Source organism: Staurois parvus, unplaced genomic scaffold (assembly GCF_062004578.1).
Source record: "Staurois parvus isolate SC_StPar_1 unplaced genomic scaffold, SC_StPar_1.0 ptg000092l, whole genome shotgun sequence".
In the NCBI taxonomy this organism is placed as follows: Eukaryota; Metazoa; Chordata; class Amphibia; order Anura; family Ranidae; genus Staurois; species Staurois parvus.
The window spans coordinates 3,820,134-3,843,209 of record NW_028317888.1 but is presented as its reverse complement, the minus strand read 5'-3'; the positions used below and the strand labels follow the sequence as shown (position 1 = coordinate 3,843,209).

General features: G+C 45.3%; 2 protein-coding genes across 2 annotated transcripts in view; both read right to left on the bottom strand.

The window, feature by feature from the left end:
* On the bottom strand, window positions 1–658 carry LOC149468153 (uncharacterized). Its single transcript, XM_089670687.1, has 2 exons — window positions 431–658; window positions 1–307 (listed from the first exon to the last, which is right to left on the bottom strand). The coding sequence occupies exons 1-2, from the start codon at window positions 656–658 to the stop codon at window positions 155–157; spliced, it is 381 nt and encodes a 126-aa protein (XP_089526813.1). The 3' UTR covers window positions 1–154.
* An 11,253-nt stretch (window positions 659–11,911) lies between these two features.
* The window catches only part of LOC149468151 (uncharacterized), a 41,739-nt gene continuing 30,574 nt past the window's right edge, over window positions 11,912–23,076 (bottom strand). The window contains exon 5 of the mRNA XM_089670685.1: window positions 11,912–13,260. Within this exon, the coding sequence (XP_089526811.1) occupies window positions 12,297–13,260 (964 nt within the window). The 3' untranslated portion in view covers window positions 11,912–12,296. The remainder of the gene's footprint in view (window positions 13,261–23,076) is intronic.

Below are 23,076 nucleotides of genomic sequence, written 5' to 3'. Positions count from 1 at the left end.
AGAGAAGGAAGATTATCCGAGAGAAATCCAGGAATACAGGACGGGGAACACAGCTCAGGAAAGTGACCAGGGGATTACAGGCTGATATCACCCAGTCCCCGCCCTACTCTGGACCAATCAGTGAGCAGTATGGGTGGAGGAATGGATTTAGTGTTCATGACCCACCTGTGCTGATCTCTGTAGGAGTGTCCTCCTCTATAAATGTCCCCGTTATTCCATCCTCCTCCATAGACTGCTGATCATCCCTCACATACGCCACTTCTTCTTCTGCTTTCACCTCAACTTTTATATCTATCAGATCTTCAACCTAAACCAACGGAAGAAAAGAAAATAACATCTGTAAGACATAAGTGTTAATATTGTTACATCACATAAAAACTCCACACATTGTCTCTATGAATTCATGTTCTAGATGCTCCATCCCACCAACCTTGTAACAATGAGGGATGGTGTGACCTTCCTGTGTGGAATTCCGGGAATACAGAGGACGGGGACATCTCTCTGGTGGGTTCCTGGTATTAGGTGGCTCCATCATCTCCTTGTGTCCTTCTGAAAACTCCTCCATCACTCCATACTCCTCATCCTCCTCTTTATACTCTTCTTTAACATCAATATTATCATCCCCGAGGATTCCACTCTGAAAGATATAATAAAACATTCATTGTAACAAACATGCTGTGTATAAATCACAACTACCAATAATTGTCATCATCTACCTGATGATGGGGAGGGATGGTGTGACCTTCCTGTGTGGAATCCCGGGAATACAGAGGACGGGGACATCTCTCTGGTGGGTTCCTGTAGCTGGATGACTCCACCATGGTGTCCTGGTACAGATCTTTGTGTTCTTTTAGAAGCTCTGACTCCTCCATCCCCCCATCCTCATCCTCCTCCTCTTTTATCTCTTCATTAACCTCAACTTTAGGATCTCTCAGGTTTCCACTCTGAATATATAATAAAAATGACATCAATGGTAACAATGCAGATAATGTACAGATCCTAATGATACTATCAGTGATTGTTCCTCATCTACCTGATGATGGTGAGGGATGGTGTGACCTTCCTGTGTGGAATCCCGGGAATACAGAGGACGGGGACATCTCTCTGGTGGGTTCCCATGACTGGATCCATCTGTAGGAAACACACACACTGACTGAATCCATTGTTTCTATGTGTTTATCAGATGATGGGGGATCTAGGTGGATCCTCCGTACTGCTCTCTCCTTTACAATAAAGTCTCCTCTTACCCGGTGATGTGAGGGGCGGCTGATTGTCCATCATGACGTCCTTGTAGAGATCCTTGTGTCCTTCTAAATACTCCCACTCCTCCATGGAGAAATAGACAGTGACACCCTGACACCTTATAGGAACCTGACACACACAATGATACAGTCACCATCCAGACACATCCCTTGTCTGTTACTGGAGAATGTCCCAGAATTCCCGGCACCGCTCACCTCTCCTGTCAGCAGCTCAGTGATCTCTCTGGTGACTTCTAGAATCTTCTTCTTCTTTCTCTCTTCTATCAGGGAGGGAGGTGGAGGCAATGTGATGTCATATGATCTCCAGACTTCACAGGAGGAAAACTCTACATCTGAACACAAATAGTCACATCAAATGATATTCCCAGAATCCTCCTCACCTCTCCATTCAGGTCTCCATTTTATTAAAGCCCCACTTCAGGCTGAGGTATAATTCCCCCCCACAGGACCCCCACACTACGCAGGGTATAGGCTTGTTGCAGCATTCTGATGTCATTACATACAACGCAGGACCAACAGTCCCACTTTACATGTGAGGATACCAAGGGACCCCACATCCTAAGAGCGTGTCAGATGGAGGGACATTGGGAGGAGGAGCTGTGAGATCAGTGTGATGTCATAGGATTCTCTGACTCTGGATGGAGGGACATTGGGAGGAGGAGCTGTGAGGTCAGTGTGATGTCATAGGATTCTCTGACTCTGGATAGAGGGACATTGGGAGGAGCTGTGAGGTCAGTGTGATGTCATAGGATTCTCTGACTCTGGATGGAGGGACATTGGGAGGAGGAGCTGTGAGGTCAGTGTGATGTCATAGGACATATAGACTCTGGATGGAGGGACATTTGGATGGGGAGATTTGAGGGGTCCTCTATATGAGGCTCCTGTATAAACCAAATCCTTGTTCCTGGGTGCGTCCTACCTCTCCTAAACTGAAGAGTGAACTTTGACCTTTACCATCCAGAAACTTGTCTGGAATCTGTGGAAGTAAGCTGTCATGTGATCAGGTGACGTGCGGAGGAACGGAGTGTAAATAGCAGACAATAGTCTCCATCATGAAGGAGATGAGGGGGAGGGGAGGAAGTCACTGAAGGTGACCATAGATCCATGGAAATTCAGCGGGTTCAGCAGGGATCGCTCACATTTCCACCCATGTGTGGTCACTGCTGGATAAAAGCCACTCCCCCAGCAGCTGCAGCCAATAGCTTCAGTGCTGATCCATGTATTCTGAGAGCGGAGGAGTCCCCCCATTGTCAGAATACAAGAGTGCAGCGGGGAGGATTCCCCCATCCACCTCCAATGTGTGGATGGGGGAATCACTTCAGGTTTTATGGTCATCCCGCTGGCTGAACGATAAAACTGAACCATGTAGGCCAGCTTTGGGAGCAAATATATTATCATCAACTCCTCCCCCTGAAGGGGTTCATCTACATATTACCTCCTCTGCTGCCAGATCCAGGAATGTCTCCTTTCTACTTCCTTATTCATGGAACTTCCTGTCTGGGTAGAAGTCAGAGGACAGACATGACGGGGGGTTACTGGGTGTAAATAGAAAATAACATCGTATTACCTCCTCTGCTGCTACTTCCACCAAGGTCTCCTCTATACGTCCTGCCTGTACCTAACATCACTTCCTGTCTGTACCTGACATCACTTCCTGTCTGTCTTCCATAGAGACTTCCTGTGTGGGTAGAAGTGAGATCCCCACCTTGTGGAGCTCAGAGGAACTGCAGCCCCGAGAAGCGTCTGGTAGTGTGACCCCGGCCTTGTGCTGGGTGTGTATGGACTGTAGATCCTTATAGAGGGGTCACCTCCACTCCCACCAAGGGGGACAGAAATATATGACTGCTCGGGGGGGGGGGGGATTTTGGCCCCTTTGATTTTGCAGTAAATGTGATTGCATTAGTCCCATTGATTTTCGTATTTCCATGTAATAAAAGGTGTCACATGATGTCGGGTTCCCCTTTCTCTCCTCCCTGAGTGTGTATTTAGAGGCGGAGCTCCTGCTGGAATGGCGGTCGGAGGCGGAGTCTAGGAGGGAGACTGACAGAACCCGCAGCAGACTTGCAGGAGTGAGCGAGGAGGATCCGGTTCCTTTACTGTTTTAGTCTTGGACTTAATCATCCAGTGCTTATCTGTTCCTGTCCAAAATTTATGACGCTGGCCAGCTTGTGGAATGTGCGCACATAAAGAAACTCACACTGACACCTTTGGTCTGTGAAAACTTCTCTCTAATTTATTGAAATGAAACCATGAGCTTATATATGAAAAATGATGCGAACATCACGTGATAACAGCATAAGCATTATATTAGTCTTTGATTGGTCACTTTACACGAAAACAATCTCCCTCATGGTATAGGTGTGATCTTCTTCAGTCTTATCTTAAAAAGAGAAAAACATTCTTTTGTCTTCCAAATCACACGATGGGAGGGGGTCTGTTCCTGTGAGCAAATATTTCTTAAGCAAGGATTTCTTAAAGTACCACAAAGCCCAGCAGGCAGAAAATATTCACACAGCATATATATTCATGCTAAACATTTATAAATATGTGGAAAGAAATAGTATTAAAGTATAAAAGTAAATATTTATAAAACTTATAGAAATAGCGTATATATATATATATTCAATAGGAAACGAAATAGACATTTTACCAAATCCATCACAGTCCCCCCTTAAAATGACTATTTTCCTCTGTCCCTATAAGACCTCGCTCATCTGTCCTTATGTACCTTGGAACTCTTTTATGCTGCACGTTAGACAAGTGATGACTATTTCATCACCTCCCTTGCCACAGACTTTGTACATAAGGAAGTCAGATGCTATCCCTACAAAATTGTGAGATTACTATTGGCGGGGAGGGACCGTAATGGGGTATAAGGTTTTCCTTCATCCATCATATGGGGATCCTCTTGCTCCTGGTTCAGGAAGGTAGGTGTTCTGTTGTCTACAGCTTTGCTTATTAACTTCTTTACAAATGGTAGAATACAACATACAATCAGAGCTAAAAGAACTAGAATTATTAGTACAGTTACCCCTATTTGGGCGAGCACTTTTTCCCACCCACTCATCCAGCTGAAATATTGATCCCACAAGTCTGTGATCCCTGAATTCTTTTTCAACTCAACTGACAGATCTTCCAATTTCTTCATAGACAGAGTAACCTTACCATTCGAGCCAGTATTGTCAGGAATATATGTACAACATGTTTCGGTTCCTTCTATCATTTTACAGACACCTCCTTTTTCTGCTAAAATCATGTCCAGAGCCATCCTATTCTGGAATGTCATGTAGGATGTAGGGGCTAGCTGGTCAACGATTCCTTGAAGGGCATCCCTGGTGTAATTCACAAACCTCTGTTGGTTGTAGTATATGTAATTTATCTAATCTACATTTTTATTAACAGTTATCATGGGAATCAGGGATTCAAAACCTGCTTTACTTGGTCTCTGGCTTTAAATTTATTAGACACCCCCCTTGGGACTCCAATGGCATCTATATACACATGTGGGTCAAAACTACCAGAAGGAGCTTTTCGTTTCCTCCTACGGCCAGGCGTTGGGTCAGGGGTATTCTCTGCTAGGATGTGGAGAGGCATAATGGCCTTTACAAGAGCACACTCACCAGTCCAAATCCCTTCCAATCTGATTCTAATCTTTTGGTCCCCAGTAATCATCCATGACATATATGTATACCTGGTCACTGCTATCGGAACATGCTCGTTGTGTCAAGATCATATAGATTATGGTCAAAGCACCACATGGGATCTATACTACAGAAATCAAAGGTGAAAATAGCTACATGAGTGTTGGATGAGTTGTACCAAAATATAGTGGTGTCACCTATTTCGGTGATATCCACCTGTTGAGCCTCTGTCAGACTTATTAGAAAAAGGATATACAACATAGTTGTCATGGTGTAGATGACGCCTTTCCCTCAGGGTTTGGGACTTTCTTGCAGTGGGAGGCGTGTATCCAAGTGTTCTTCCCGGCCACCTTCTCAGAAGGGGCTGTGGTCAGCAGAACTTGGAACGGATCATCATATCTTGGCTCAAGGGAATGTTTCCTCATAAATTTCTTTACTAATACCCAATCTCCAGGTAATAGGCTGTGAGTTCCTGTATCTGACTCAGAATCTGGAATGGAGAAAACACTTGGACATGGATACGGGTTAATTCACGTAATAATACAGTCACATAATCAGTTAACACATCAGACTGTAATTGCAACTGTTGTGGAAAATAACAACCAAATCTGGGGGCTGAGCTAAACAAAATCTCATAAGGGGATAGGGAGTGTTCTCCTCTTGGTGTGTATCTGACACTAAATAGGGCAATAAACAGACTGTCTGGCCAACTCATGCCAGTCTCTTGGGCCATTTTTTAGCATTCTTTCTATTTTCCCACTACTTTGGGGGTGATAGGGGGTATGGAACGCCAGAGTGACTCCTAATGCCGCCCATATTTCATTGCTTACTGAAGCTGTGAAGGCGGGGCCCTGGTCACTCTCTATCACCTTTGGAAGCCCATATCTGCATACAACCTCAGTGAGGAGTTTCTTCGCAGTTGTTTTAGCAGCCATGTTAGTTACAGCAAAGGCCTCTGGCCAACTGGAAAACATGTCCAACACCACTAGGGTGTACTCAACCACCCACTCTTTGGCATCTGGATATGGTCAATTTGTATCCTATGAAAAGGGTATAGGGGTTTGGCCAAGTGTTTCTGTGGTGTCTTCTCTGTGCGTCCCGTATTGCATTTTTGCACAGATGGCACATGTTCTGCAAAAATTGTTCGTCAATGTGGTGATTCCAGGCGCTATATCGTACTTGTTGATAAAAGAGTTCATGAGGCTCTTTGACAGATGGGCTGCTCCGTGTGCCCACTGGACTACAGCTGGAAACATATTCTTGGGTAAACAAAGCCTCTTGTTGCACTCAAACAGACCGTCTTTGAGAATAGCTCCTCTCCATCTCCAGCTTTCTTTTTCTTCTGAACTTGCTGCTTCTTGGAATTCCTTGAGGTAGCTTCTGTCCACAGGTAAGGTCTGTAAGGTGAATATTGGTTCCCACTCTCCGGTCACCTCTCCTTCCATTTCTGGTGATCCCATGGCCGCTCGTTTTGCCGCCAGATTATTGCCTTTGGCTTCTGAAGAGTTTAATTTCCCATGAGCTTTTACCTTCAGAATAGCCACTTGAATGGGTAGAAGGAGTGCTTCCAGCAGTTGTCCAATGGCTGCTCCATGTCTTTTGGACGTACCTGCCGCAGTCATAAATCCTCTTGCCTTCCATGTGGGTCCAAAGTCATGGGCCACCCCAAAGGCGTATCTGGAGTCTGTGTAGATATTGGCCCTTTTTCCTTCCACCATCTGGCATGCTGTTGTAAGTGCTTGAAATTCAGCTCCCTGTGCAGATATTGCTGGCGATAGGGCTCTTGCCTGTAGGACTGTGTCTGCAGTAGTGACCACAAATCCTGTATAATATTTGCCTCCATCGTCTGCATATCTGGAACCATCAACAAAAAAGGTGAAGTCTGGGTCCTGCAGTGGTGTTTCACTCACTGTGGGGAGATGGAAGATTTCCATTTTCATCACTTCAAGAAAATTATGAGGCTCAGTGGCACCATCATCCTCTCCACTTTCTGCATTAACTTCATTACCCCCCTCAGCAATTGGGAGGAGAGTGGCCGGATTCAGGGTTTGACAACGTAGGAGAGTGACATTATCAGGAAATTGGAGGGAACACTGTAGTCTAAGATGCCTCGCTGTGGACAAATGTTTAGGTTGGACTTGGTTTAAAATGGCAGCAATGGCATACGGTGCCAGAAGAACAAGTTCATGTCCCAGTACGATATCAGAGGTCTTATCCAGCAGAGCTGGAGCAGCGAAAACTGCACGCAGACACGAGGGTGCTCCTCTAGCCACTGGGTCCAAACGGCATGAGTAGTAGCCTACAGGTCGTAGGCAGTTTCCGTGGGTCTGGGCCAATACTCCTGTGCCATGGCCTTGGCGTTCAGACACGAACAGTTTGAAAGGTTTCTCGTAGTCTGGTAGACCTAGGGCTGGGGCTGACGAAAGTAAGCGTTTTAGAGCCAAAAAGTTGGAGGCGGCCTCTTCGGACAGATGGAAGGGCTCAGACTTGAGAGCATCGTAGAGTGGTTGCATAAACCAAGAAACATCAGGAATCCATGACCTACAGTAGGATATGAGGTCAAGAAAGGCATGGAGTGGCTTCTGGCCTAAAGGGAGTGGCAAGTTCTGGATGGCCTTAACTCTTTCCTCCGTAAGATGCCTTGTTCCATGTGAGAGGCAGTGGCCCAGGAACACGACTGTTGTAGAGCACCATTGCAACTTCGGTTTAGAGGCCTTACAGCCTTGGTGTGCCAAGTAACATAGTAAACTCTCTGAGGCTTCTTCAGCCGTGGGCAGGTCATCAGCACAGAGGAAAAGTCATCCACATATTGAAGGACCACTGCCGAATGTTCCTTTTGCCACGTGCCCAGTATGGTGGTCATGGCTTTGGCAAACTGGCTCAGGAAATTTTGCGCCCCCTTGTGGCATAACTGTCCAGGTGTATTGCTGCCCCTCATGGATAAAAAAACGAAGAAATATCTGCAGGGAAGATACACGGTGAAATACTTTGCTGTTGGAGGTACCCCTATGAGTAAAGTCTGGGGATTTGGAACGATAGGTGTCTCTAAGACAGTGGCTTCATTCACTGCTCGGAGGTCCTGTACCATCCTGTACTTCTCTGGTTCTCCTTTGGGTGTCTTCTTTTCTTATCGGGAACAAAAGTGTATTACATGGAGAGGTACAAGGTATGAGTGCACAGTTTACCACAAGGGACTTGACCTGCTTCGAAATGGCCTTGGATTGCGCTGGTTTCAGTGGGTACTGTGGTTTCCTGGGTAGGGGAGCTCCAGGCTTCAGTTCCACCATAATTGGGGGTACCTTTTAAACGTCCAATATCTTCGGGTCCTGTGGACCATAAACAACTTTGGATTCTGCTCAGCACATCCGGTGCTACGTAGAATGTACCATTGACTTGTAAGACCGGACACACTGGGTAGAGGCGGCTCACTCGAGGCGTTGGCCTTCCATTTGTCTAATTTGGTGTACCAATATGGCCACCTCCAGGAAGTGTACTGGGCTGGGCAGGAAGGGACAAAGCAGGAGCAGCAGGATGGCTGCCATCAGGAAGTGTACTGGGCTGGGCAGGAAGGGACAAAGCAGAAGTAGCAAGATGGCTGCCATCAGGAAGTGTACTGGGCAGGGCTGGGGTGGTGGGCATAAAGTAGGCGTTAGATGAAGGGCAGGGCTGGGGTGGTGGGCATAAAGTGGGCGTTAGATGAAGGGCAGGGCTGTCCCTCCCCTCCTCCACCCCACATTCCAACATAGGGCGGTGGTTTTAGCACACTTCCAATTACAATTTTGTGATACACATACATTATACAATCGCCTTTTTCTTGAATTTCTTCTAACTATCCTTTATGCAACGCTTTTACAGTTTTGTACCAAACTTCTGTCACGTTCAGCAAACCTTTATCACATAACATTCCTCTCTGTTCCTACAATGATTTATGCCAGTCCTGACCTTCAGCTTACAAACTTTCGCTACTTTAGATAACTTTTTAACTGCTTCACTTCCTTCACACCTCTTCACAATATGACATGCCAGTAATCCTTTTCAATATTTAACACATTAATGGTACACATAAACAGGTTTTTTTTTTTTTTTTTCTCTGTAGCAATACCTGTTCTGTCCACTACTCTTTGTGGATAACTTTGGCTACATTATACCAAGCTTCTTGCTGTCTTCAGCAAAATTCTTTTTTGTCAACTAAGACATCTTTCTTCTCTTCTTTTTTTCGCCATTCTTTTGGCTGTAAACGACCTCCCTTATCTGTGATTCCACATAATTTCACTAACTTAACTAATCCCTTAACATACTGCTCCCCCTCCCTCTGTGCAACCAGGTCATGTGCTAACATTCCTTTCTAGGGGTCTTATCAGCGTCTGACCCATCTCCTCCCCCCTTCTCTGTCCTTTCTAACAGGAATCTAAGACACTTCACAGGCTGCTGTCCAGACTTTCCTTAACCCTTAACAAACCCCAACCTTCTGTTATGAATGGCAAACATTAACTCACAGACACACATTTAGGACATAACATAGCAGTCTATCTTGGTGGGCTATGAGTACAGATCACTGAGTAACTCTTCGTAACCCACACAAACACAGTTACGGCACCCACTGCCACACTACCGTGACGCGTACCCGACACCTCCTCTCTTGTGGTCAACACACAAGGTTACCACACCCAAGAGAAATTATGTGTCAAAACCCTCAGTAGGTCCACTCCTCTTCCACCTCAAGACTGATACATAAAAACACACAACAGAGACCCAGGTAACAGATAAGCACATGCAGGTAGATTTAAATAAACTCCGGGCATACAAGGTTACCTGCCTTTAGTGACCTTTAGCAGCCGTACTAGGCACAGGTATGAATCAACAACAAAGACAGGATAAGCAATGGTAAGATAGCAAAATATATCTTACCATGCTCCAGAGGTGATCAGTCTCCATCCCGTCCAGTTTGACTGACACCTAACGCCCTTTCAGGTCGGCTGGCTGCAGGTTAATGACCCGGAGTCCTGGATTTCGGCATCAGCTGATTTAGTCAAGGACTAAATATGTCCGGTGCTTATCTGTTCCTGTCCTAATTTATGACGCTAGCTTTGGAATGTGCGCACATTGGAAGAGACTCACGCTGACACACAAGCTCAGTCTATGAATACTTCTAGTTTATTATAATGAGAAAGTGAACTTATATATGCAGAATGATGCAAGAGTCATGTGACAACAGCATAAGCATTATATTAGTCTCTGATTGGTCATTTCCACACGAAAACAATCTCCGTCATGGTATAGGTGTGATCTGCTTCCATCTTATCTTATAGAGAGAAAAACATTCTTTTGTCTTCCAAATCACACGGTGGGAGGGGGTCTGTGTGTGTGAGCAGACATTTCCTAAGCAAGGATTTCTTATAGTACCACAAAGCCCAGCAGGCAGAAAATATTCACACAACATATGTATTAAAGTATAAAAGTAAATATTTATAAAACTTATAGAAATAGCGTATATATATATATATATATATACAATAGGAAACGAAATAGGCATTTTACCAAATCCATCACAAGGTCATGCTGCCTTATGCTGCAGAGGAAATGCCCTTGAAATGGGTGTTCCAACAAGACAACGACCCCAAACACACCAGTAAACGTGCAACATCTTGGTTCCAGACCAACAAGATGGACGTTATGGAGCGGCCAGCCCAATCCGCGGATCTTCATCCAATAGAAAACTTGTGGGGTGACAAAAATGCAGTTTCTGAGGCCAAACCAAGAAATAGAGAAGAACTGTGGAATGTGGTCCAATCATCCTGGGCTGGAATACCTGATCACAGGGGCCAGAAGTTGGGGGACTCCATGCAACACAGATGTACAGCAGTTCTCAGAAACAGTGCGACTACAACCAAATATTCATGAAGTCATTCAAAGGAAAGCAAAATCTTCAAACATTTCTCAGTTTATATAGTGAATGTTTGAGTTTGTAAAGAAGAATACAAACACGGCCATTTTTTTGAACCGTCTAATATTCACTTTTCTTCAATTTTTTTTAGAGGAACAACACAAATTTGATGTATTTTTCTTCATGTTGTGATTTGGAATAGAATGTGTCGTGTTCCCAATGCATTTGTGTGGATGGAAATAAAAGGATTAGAAGGATTTGCAGCTTTAGTCACTTTTTTCATCACACTGATATTATTGTGAACACAACTGTATATATTTTGTTTAGCCAAATTAGTTCCCAAACATGGATGGAAAATATCATCTGCTGGAATGTTGTTGTTTCAGATGAATAAATCTATTTACATTGTTATTATTAAGGTGATGATTATTTGTCTCCTTCCTAAATACAACAGAAAAGTTGTCCAAATATGAATGATTAACCTATTAAACTGGGGAGAAAAAACTAATATAAAAAGTTATTCTACAAATCTTCATCTACTTGTATATTACAGTTATACCAGAAGAATCAGTCTATGGAGAAAACTAGGATTTACATCAAATGCACTGCTTCCAACTCACCGATTGTGCTGGGCACACTTCTGACATTGGGGAACAAACACTTCCATTCACTGACACCTCCTTCATTCACCGACACCTTGTCCATTCACCGACACCTTGTCCATTCACCGACACCTTATTCATTCACCGACACCTCCTTCATTCACTGACACCTTGTCCATTCACCGACACCTTGTTTGTTCACCGACGCCTTGTCCTTTCACTGACACCTTGTTCACTCACCGACGCCTTGTTCATTCACCGATACCTCGTCCATTCACTGACACCTTGTTCACACAAATTTTGTGTATTTTTTATTTTCATACAAATGGTACCAATTCCACTGGTTGTTTGTAACATGGGAACCTTCTTACCATCTGCCATAGCCCTCCCCCCATCTTTCCCCATTCCACCCCCCAATAAGTACTGACCCCTGTCTGATCTGTCTACCCCGTTATAATTGAATTCTCCCTCCCCCCTCCATCCTAGTTTATATACTCCTCCAGCCTTCCCATAACCCCTCCCCCAGCACAGCAGACCCCCTTCCATGTAGGTGCAAACCATCTCTAGAATATAGGCTGCACCCCAATGAGAAGTCAGTCCAGTGCTCTAGGTCAGGACTCCATTTTTATTCTTCTCCTGCCATCAATGGCCGACCCGGACCTACACTTCATCCATGTCTTTGGGGACCTCTGATCTCCTTATGAACTGTTTCTTCCATGATGAAGATCAGCCATGGAGTATATCTGAGGTGTATATCAGGGTGTGCTTCTTCCCCACATGAGAGCTGGGATGTCCAGCAACATTCATCTAGAAGACATTTCCCGCACTCAAGGCACTAATACACCTCCAGGGTTGTGTGGGACCCCTGATGTACAGGAAGAAAGGACTTCAGTGAGGAACATTTCCCTCACTCAGGACAGGAACGTGGCTTCTCACCCGTGTGAGATCGCTGATGTCTGTAAAGATTGGACTTCTGTGAAAAACATTTCCCACACTCAGGACAGGAAAGTGGCTTCTCCCCCGTGTGAGATCGCTGATGTCTGGAAAGATGAGAATTCTGTGAAAAACATTTCCCACACTCAGGACAGGAATACGGCTTCTCCCCCGTGTGAGATCTCTGATGTTTGGAAAGACTGGACTTCTGTGGAAAACATTTCCCACACTCAGGACAGGAAAGTGGCTTCTCCCCCGTGTGAGATTGCTGATGTCTGAAAAGATGGGACTTCTGTGAAAAACATTTCCCACACTCAGGACAGGAATATGGCTTCTCCCCCGTGTGAGATCTCCGATGTTTGGAAAGACTGGACTTCTGTGAAAAACATTTCCCACACTCAGGACAGGAAAGTGGCTTCTCCCCTGTGTGAGATCTCTGATGTCTGAAAAGATGGGACTTCTGTGAAAAACATTTCCCACACTCAGGACAGGAATACGGCTTCTTCCCCGTGTGAGATCTCTGATGTCTGAAAAGATGGGACTTCTGTGAAAAACATTTTCCACACTCAGGACAGGAATACGGCTGTTCCCCCATGAGAGATCTCTGATGTGTGTGCAGACTGGACTTATCTGAAAAACATTTCCCGCACTCAGGACAGGAATACGGCTTTTCCCCCGTGTGAGATCTCTGATGTTTGGAAAGACTGGATTTCACTGAAAAACATTTCCCACACTCAGGACAGGAATATGGCTTCTCCCCCGTGTGAGATCTCTGATGTCTGTAAAGATCGGACTTCTGTGAAAAACATTTCCCGCACTCAGAGCAGGAATATGGCTTCTCCCCCGTGTGAGATCTCTGATGACTATGAAGATTGGACTTCTGTGAAAAACATTTCCCACACTCAGAACAGGAATACGGCTTTTCCCCCGTGTGAGATCTCTGATGTGTGTGCAGACTGGAATTATCTGGAAAACATTTCCCGCACTCAGGACAGGAACACGGCTTTTCCCCCGTGTGAGATCTCTGATGTGTGTGCAGACTGGAATTATCTGGAAAACATTTCCCACACTCAGGACAGGAATATGGCTTTTCCCCCGTGTGAGATCTTTTATGCCTACTAAGATTGGATTTAAAGTTGAAAAATTTCCCACAGTCAGTACAGGAGAATCGCTTCCCTCTTGGAAGGCCGGCCCGGTCCCGCACAGTCTGAGGTTCCTCAGGATACGAGGAATCCGATGGTCCATCTACACTGGGTGGTGCCGGATGGACATTGGAGGGAGCCGGGTTTTCTCCTGGACTATACTGTGTGATGTCCTCATCTTCTACTTTCCAGTCTGGAGACAAAGTGAGACAATCCTCGGAGGTTTTCCTCATCTCCCGGCCATGGACTAAAATACAAAGACAAAGATGATTACTAGACAGGAGCTGATTGGCTCCCCCAAACCAGGACTCCGCCCACATCAGGCAGCTTGGTCTCTGAGGAGCTTACAATTCCACCCTCAAGGGAACTAGGAAATGGCTCCTCTGATCTCCTACCAGGTCATTTCTTTATTCATGGACCTTAGTCAGAGAGTGAGGAAACAACCAGAACTGTCTTTTATAGGAGGGACAGTGATGAGGGGATTATAGGACGAGGGGCCCCACCCCCTCTATCACTCATCGCCATCTTCCCAACACAAGAAGTACTGCACTTCCTTATTTACTCCATGATTTAGTCATGAAGAACAGCGGGGCTGAGCCACACCAGAGGTCAGAGAGTGAGGATGGGGGGAGAACAACCAAGATGAAGACTGGACTGATCCTGAAGACCACCATCATTGGGGTATTGACTCCTCCCTCATTATCACTTTCTGTTTAGGGGCCAAAGTTGGAGGATGTGATCACATTATTATCACCATGTAAAAGTCTGTGCTCCAATCACATCATCCGATATAAAATGTCCAGCTGGGAGGAAATGGGGGTAACAAAAGAGAATCCATATTATGTGTATATATAGCAGTGTGGGGAGGGGGAAGAGCAGAAGTCAGGACTGTGGAATGTACAACAGAATAAATAGTGCAGGGGTCAGGAGTATGTAATGTACAACATAGAGTATATAGTGCAGGGGTCAGGAGTATGTAATATACAACAGAGTATATAGTGCAGGGGTCAGGAGTATGTAATGTACAACATAGAATATATAGTGCAGGGGTCAGGAGTGTGTAATGTACAACATAGAGTATATAGTGCAGGGGTCAGGAGTATGTAATGTACAACAGAGTATATAGTGCAGGGGTCAGGAGTATGTAATGTACAACATAGAGTATATAGTGCAGGGGTCAGGAGTATGTAATGTACAATATAAATTATACAATGTAAGGGTCAGGACTCATAATATTGTATTCAGTAATCAGTGGAACATTAAATGTTTACTGTAGACAAGTTGCAGAGATCCCACACCGCTGCCTCCCATCTCCTGAGACTGCACTCAGTGACTTGGGTTTGAGACACTACAGACATATCCCTCCACCCGGCACAGCCAGCAGACCACAGAGCAAGGAACCCTGGGAGAATTGTTCTGTCAGAGATCTTACTAGACCCGGACATGGGACAGAATACCCAAATCACACACCCCAGGTGCCCAGATCTAGTAAAGTCTATAGTGAAAATCCACATTTTTCTGCCAGCTGAACCCCAGAACCTCCATAAATCCAGTCTAGATACATAAATTGTGTCTGCAGCACAGAGAAGGAAGATTATCCGAGAGAAATCCAGGAATACAGGACGGGGAACACAGCTCAGGAAAGTGACCAGGGGATTACAGGCTGATATCACCCAGTCCCCGCCCTACTCTGGACCAATCAGTGAGCAGTATGGGTGGAGGAATGGATTTAGTGTTCATGACCCACCTGTGCTGATCTCTGTAGGAGTGTCCTCCTCTATAAATGTCCCCGTTATTCCATCCTCCTCCATAGACTGCTGATCATCCCTCACATACGCCTCTTCTTCTTCTGCTTTCACCTCAAATTCTATATCGATTGGATCTCCACTCTAAATCAAGGAAATGAGAGAAAACATCATCTGTAAAATGTAAGGTTACATAAAAAAAACACACATTGTCTCTATGAATCCATGTTCTAGATGCTGCATCCCACCAACCTTGTAATAGTGAGGGATGGTGTGACCTTCCTGTGTGGAATCCCGGGAATACAGAGGACGGGGACATCTCTCTGGTGGGTTCCTGTAGCTGGATGACTCCACCATGGTGTCCTGGTACAGATCTTTGTGTTCTTTTAGAAGCTCTGACTCCTCCATCACCCCATCCTCATCCTCCTCCTCTTTTATCTCTTCTTTAACCTCAACTTTAGGATCTCTCAGGTTTCCACTCTGAATATATAATAAAAATGCCATCAACGGTAACAATGCAGATAATGTACAGATCCTAATGATACTATCAGTGATTGTCCTCATCTACCTGATGATGGTGAGGGATGGTGTGACCTTCCTGTGTGGAATCCCGGGAATACAGAGGACGGGGACATCTCTCTGGTGGGTTCCCATGACTGGATCCATCTGTAGGAAACACACACACTGACTGAATCCATTGTTTCTATGTGTTTATCAGATGATGGGGGATCTAGGTGGATCCTCCGTACTGCTCTCTCCTTTACAATAAAGTCTCCTCTTACCCGGTGATGTGAGGGGCGGCTGATTGTCCATCATGACGTCCTTGTAGAGATCCTTGTGTCCTTCTAAATACTCCCACTCCTCCATGGAGAAATAGACAGTGACACCCTGACACCTTATAGGAACCTGACACACACAATGATACAGTCACCATCCAGACACATCCCTTGTCTGTTACTGGAGAATGTCCCAGAATTCCCGGCACCGCTCACCTCTCCTGTCAGCTGATGGACCATCATGGTGGTCAGTTCCAGAATCTTCTGCTCTTTCTCCCTCTCAGGTATCAGAGAATGAGATGGAGGCACCATGGTGAGGCTCCGGGTTCTGCTCCATCCTCCTGAGATTGGCTCCCCACTAGACTTCTTCTTTACAACATAATCCTACAGATCAGGAGACAAATAAAACATCAACCACCTGACATCATCTAAATGTGTGCAAAAATAAAATGGTCTATTGACCAGAATAGACAAGAGTGATGTCATGTGACCTCCCAGAATCCTCCTCACCTCTCCAGTCAGGTCTGTGTTTTATTAATAGAGATGAGAGTGACATCATGTGACCTCCCAGAATCCTCCTCACCTCTCCGGTCAGGTCTGTGTTTTATTAATAGAGATGAGAGTGATGTCATGTGACCTCCCAGAATCCTCCTCACCTCTCCGGTCAGGTCTGTGTTTTATTAATAGAGATGAGAGTGATGTCATGTGACCTCCCAGAATCCTGCTCACCTCTCCGGTCAGGTCTGTGTTTTATTAATAGAGATGAGAGTGATGTCATGTGATCTCCCAGAATCCTCCTCACCTCTCCGGTCAGGTCTGTGTTTTATTAACCGCATGCCGCCCAACCACTGTACATATAAGGTGGCAGGGCGGCACTCGCAGGCAAAACCACGTTTTAAAATGTGTGTTTTGTAAACAAATAAGGGGCGCGCGCGAGGCGCGCTGCCGCCCTATTTGTCCCACGGATCACCGCCGCAGATGTCAGTCGCCGGGTCACAGCCGCTCCTTAGCGGCTATGTCCCGGCGATCGGTGGTAAACAGTGACAGAGAGCACAGCTGCAGTAGCTGTGCTGTCTGTCACTTCTCTGTCAGCTTGAGGATGAGCTGATCGAGAAAGAACAGTTTCTCTTTCTCGATCAGCCTTGTCCCACCCAGTACACACCCCGCCCCCTAGTAAAACACTCCCCTCACTCCTATAACCCTTCCCTGCTAAATAAAGTTAACCCCTTCCTCCCCATTGCCATTAGTGCAGTGTCAGTTTTTTTTTTTTGCACTGATCACTGTATTAGTGTTTTTGGGGATGTCAGTGACCCCAAGTCAGTACACCCCAATGTCAGAATGTCCGCCGCAGTCCCGCCATAAGTCGCTGATCGCCGCCATAAGTCCCTGATCGCCGCCATAATTCGCTGATCGCCGCCATTATTAGTATAAAAAAAACCCTAAAAATCCCAGTATCTTTCCCGCCATTTGTAGACGCTATAACTTTCACATAAACCAATTAATTTACACATATTGGGGTTTTTTTTAGCAAAGACATGTCGCAGAATGCATTTTGGCAGAAATTTATAACTAAATTTGATTTTTGCATTTTTTTTTTACTGGACATGTTTTATAGCAAAAAGTCCAAAATATTGTTTTTTTTTTCCTCAAAATTGTCAGCCTTTTTTTTTATAGCGCAAAAAATAAAAACCGCACAGGCGATCAAATACCACCGAAAGAAAGCTCAATTTGTGGGGAAAAAAAGGATGTAAATTTCATTTATGTACCGTATTGCATGACCGCGCAATTGTCCATTAAACTAGCGCAGCGCTGTATAGCAAAATAATGGTGTAAATTGCAGTATCTATCCCATAGTTTGTAGACGCTATAACTATCACACAAAGCAAACAATATACACTTATTGGGATTTTTTTTTACCAAAAACATGGAGCAGAATACATTTTGACCTAAATTTATAACCAACTTTGAGTTTACTATATATTTTTAATAGCTGAAAGTAAAAAATATTGTTTTTCTTCAAAATTTTTGGCCTTTTTTTGTTTATAGCGTGAAAAATAAAAAGCGCACAGGTGATCAAATACCACCGAAAGAAAGCTCTATTTGTGTGAAAAAAAGGATGTAAATTTCGTTTGGGTGCAGCATTGCATGACCGCGCAATTATCAGTTGAATTAGTGCAGCGCCGAGTAGCAAAAAGAGGCTTGGTCATTAAGGGGGGTAAATCCTCTGGAGCTCAAGTGGTTAATAGCGATAAGAGTGATGTCATGTGACCTCCCAGAATCCTCCTCACCTCTCCGGTCAGGTCTGTGTTTTATTATCAGAGATGAGAGTGATGTCATGTGACCTCCCAGAATCCTCCTCACCTCTCCGGTCAGGTCTGTGTTTTATTAATAGAGATGAGAGTGATGTCATGTGACCTCCCAGAATCCTCCTCACCTCTCCGGTCAGGACTGTGTTTTATTAATAGAGATGAGAGTGATGTCATGTGACCTCCCAGAATCCTCCTCACCTCTCCGGTCAGGTCTGTGTTTTATTAATAGAGATGAGTGATGTCATGTGACCTCCCAGAATCCTCCTCACCTCTCCGGTCAGCAGGTAGATGATCTCCAGGGTGAGGTTTAGTATCTTCTCAGTCATGTGACTCCGGTCCTCCTCCATCCTCATTGGTGCCATCATGTGATCTATACAGGTCTCCTTGTAGACGGATAACTTTGGGAAATGAAAGTAAGAATGATTTGGATGGTATTGGTCACACAATAATAGGATGTGGATGTGAGGGGGGAATAGGAGGGTTGCTGGACAGGGAAGAACTACTCCCCCCATGGGAACACATTTAGTTCGGACTGTTTAGTGTTTACTACAATTTTGAGGTCCGGGGCCCCTTTTCTCTGTTGGGTTTGTTTGGTCTCTGAACTGGTTTGATGAGTTTTAGATCTGCAGACAAGGAATGATAAATCTGATCCTTCCTATGACTAGTTTGCTCTGAGGCAGTGCTGTGAGGTCAATGTCGGCTCATCATGCAGGGATGGTCACTTTACATCACCCGACGCCCGGGACATGTAGTTCTGGGGGCCGGGCAAGTATTGTGTTTAATCTTTATCCCTGCTGAGGGCAAGCCGCAGGGCTCTCCTTTCAGGTGCCAGCCTCTGCCACCCCGTGTGTGTGAACCTCTCCTGTACCTACTATGCTTCCCCGGCTCTGCTTGCCCATCTGTGGGCCCAGGTCAGCGGGTGTCGGAGGGTAGAGGGGATGGAGGAGAGCGGACACGTTCACTCCCTTCTTGTCCTGACCCAGAAGTGACATTATGACAGATTTCCCGACCATCGAGGACGGCAAAGAATGTAATGCGGTGCGATGTGCACTACATTACATCCAATGGAGTACAGGGGAGACATTGGGGGTCTTTTAGACCCTGGATGTCTCAATAAAGAGAACCTCTCATCAAAAGTCATCTCATAGAGGACTTTGTCCCCTTAAGTAAATTTTTTTTTTAATTGTAAACAATTAAAGTTACACCCAAGTACATAACTCCTCCCTTTAAAAAATGTTAAGGCTCCCCACCCCCACATATATGCACGCCCAAATGTAAGAGCACACGCTGGAGCGCCTACACGTGATAACATTGATTGTGATACACGTTACATATCGCCGGTCACACCAGAATGAGAGGATAATTCTAGGAGCAGACCTCCTCCGTACTCTATACTGATGACCTAGAAGGGGCTATAAATGTGTCCCCTATAGATAATACCGGGACTAAAGGTTGTCACCATTTCAGCACACACAACTTAAGGTTTGACATGTTGGATATCTATTTACTCGCTGCAACCTCGGCTTTTATATTTTTACACATAAATGGGTCATTTATTGCTTTTTGTGCCCTGAAATTAACTTAAGTGTATTTTTTAATTAAATTTGGCATTTCCTAGACTTTGTGATAATATTTTGTGACATAAAAAATTAGAACTGCCACTATTTTATTCTCTAAAGTCTCTACTTTCAGAAAATTGATATTTTGGGGGTTTTGTGTCATCTTCAGACTTAAATGATTTTTTTAATGTGTGCAAAAAATGCAAAAACGGCTCTGGGAGTGAAAGGGAGAAAGGATAAGCCGGACACTCCCCTTTCCTGAGGAGCAGCCAATCGGTTCTCATTACACTGCAAGGTCTCTCCCCTCCCTGCTAGTCCCCGGGTGCGGTGCTGGAGACAGGCGGGGGAGGGGAGGAGGAGATAAACAGAACAATGTTACACATATTACACATTTAAGTTGCTATAAAGCCCCTTTCATTTTTTAAAGCCAAAAACATTCCTAAAAGAGCCTCAGATTTATATACATTTGTTGTAAATAGGAAATAACATCTTATTACCTCCTCTGCTGCCACTTCCACCAACGTCTCCTCTATACTTCTTCCCGCCTCACCTCTCATCTGGAACTTCCTGTCTGTCCCTGACATCACTTCCTGTCTGTACCTGACATCACTTCCTGTCTGTACCTGACATCACTTCCTGTCTGCATTCCATAGAGACTTCCTGTGTGAGTATAGGTGAGATCCCCACCTTGTGGAGTTCAGAGGAACTGCAGCCCCGAGATCCATCCCATAATCCCCCTTCCTGTATAATATGTACCTTACAGGGATACTACGGGAGATGAAACATTACTGAATAAAGGAAGAAGAAATAAATGTAACTCTTATGTAACCAACTGTTCAACAAACATCTCTTATTACATATAGAAAAGTCTTACAAACACAGAACACAAAATACAAATGTATAGCTAATGAGAGCGATCCCGCCAAACCTGATCCTTCTGGGGGGGACAATGCAAAAATATATATCAATCCACTCATAATGACATCATCTTCTGGGAGTGTCTGCACATCCATCCATTTCATACACATTTCATTGTCTCAACGGATCTCCTGCAGCCTATTAGCACCCATTTCCCTCTCTATGTCTCGGCGGATCTTCTGCAGCCTATTAGCTCCCATTTCCCACTCTATATCTCAGCGGATCTCCTGCAGCCTATTAGCACCCATTTCCCTTTCTTTGTCTCGGCAGATCTCCTGCAGCCTATTAGCACCTACTTCCATCTCTATGTCTCAGCAGATCTCCTGCAGCCTATTAGCGCCCATTTCCCTCTCTATGTCTCAGCGGATCTCCTGCAGCCTATTAACACCCATTTCCCTCTCTATGTCTCAGCGGATCTCCTGCAGCCTATTAGCACCCATTTCCCTCTCTACGTCTCAGCGGATCTCCTGCAGCCTATTAGCACCCATTTCCCTTTCTATGTCTCAGCGGATCTCCTGCAGCCTATTAGCACCCATTTCCCTTTCTATGTCTCAGCGGATCTCCTGCAGCCTATTAGCAACCATTTCCCTTTCTATGTCTCAGCGGATCTCCTGCAGCCTATTAGCTCCCATTTCCCTCTCTATGTCTCAGCGGATCTCCTGCAGCCTATTAGCTCCCATTTCCCTCTCTATGTCTCAGCGGATCTCCGGCAGCCTATTAGCTCCCATTTCCCTTTCTATGTTTCAGCCGATCTCCTGCAGCCTATTAGCACCCATTTCCCTTTCTATGTCTCAGCGGATCTCCTGCAGCCTATTAGCTCCCATTTCCCTTTCTATGTCTCAGCGGATCTCCTGCAGCCTATTAGCACCCATTTCCCTTTTTATGTCTCAGCGGATCTCCTGCAGCCTATTAGCACCCATTTCCCTCTTTATGTCTCGGCAGATCTCCTGCAGCCTATTAGCACCCATTTCCCTCTCTATGTCTCAGCAGATCTCCTGCAGCCTATTAGCACCCATTTCTCTCTCTATGTCTCAGCAGATCTCCTGCAGCCTATTAGCACCCATTTCCCTCTCTATGTCTCAGCGGATCTCCTGCAGCCTATTAGCACCCATTTCCCTCTCTATGTCTCGGCAGATCTCCTGCAGTCTATTAGCACCCATTTCCCTCTCTATGTCTCGGCAGATCTCCTGCAGCCTATTAGCACCCATTTCCCTTTCTATGTCTCAGCGGATCTCCTGCAGCCTATTAGCTCCCATTTCCCTCTCTATGTCTCGGCAGATCTCCTGCAGCCTATTAGCACCCATTTCCCTCTCTACGTCTCAGCGGATCTCCTGCAGCCTATTGGCACCCATTTCCCTCTCTACGTCTCAGCGGATCTCCTGCAGCCTATTATCACCCATTTCCATCTCTATGTCACATATTACAACAAGCAGCCACAAAGGTAAATGTAAAATAAAAGCAGAGAGGGAGAGAAGGCTGATAAAGCAGCTCATCGATGAGAGGTACATAAGAACATACAATGTCAATACAAAACAGTGACATGGCCATCAATCACAAACGATCGGAGCAGACAGATCGGTGTCATAGGTGTCCCGTGGGTCCTGAACTGCCTTCAGCGCAGGGACAGTAGCAGGGTGTAAAGCAGGTAGGTACTCCAACTTTCTCATTTCTGCTCTGACCTTCATCAGTGCCGGTAACATGGGGGACATAGAAGACAGCCAATGCATGGGAATGGTTCTCCTGGCTGCCCTCAGAATGTAGGTGGAAAGTTTCCTGCACATTTAGAGAGACCCGAAAAGGTAGACCCAACAGAAAGTAAATGGGCTCAAAAGGGACAGGAGCCCGCAGAAGTAACCACAATGGGGTAAGGACCTCCTCCAAAAGGGTGCAATGGACCGGCAATCCCAAAAAATGTGGAAAAGAGTCGCAGTTTCCGTCCCACAACACCAGCAAACAGAAGAAACATTCAGGTTACTATCATGGAGAACCTCAGGGGTCCGATACCAAAACATGGGGGTCTTAGAAGGATTTTCTGTACACATTACACACACAGAAGATTTAGAAGAGGCCTCCCAAATCCTACTCCATTGATCCAACCCAATATCACATTGAAGGAAACGGGACCATTTACACATATAAAGGGGAGAGCCAATAGAAAAAGGGCGACATCTACAAGCAATGTATACGTAGCGGAAATGATGTCCCGGTGGTGTGGGCCTTGGATGCAGATATGATCTAAAGGGGTAGGTTGTTCAAGAGTCAGAGAAGAGGCTTTGGAGGCAAAAATGTGTTGTATCTGTAGATA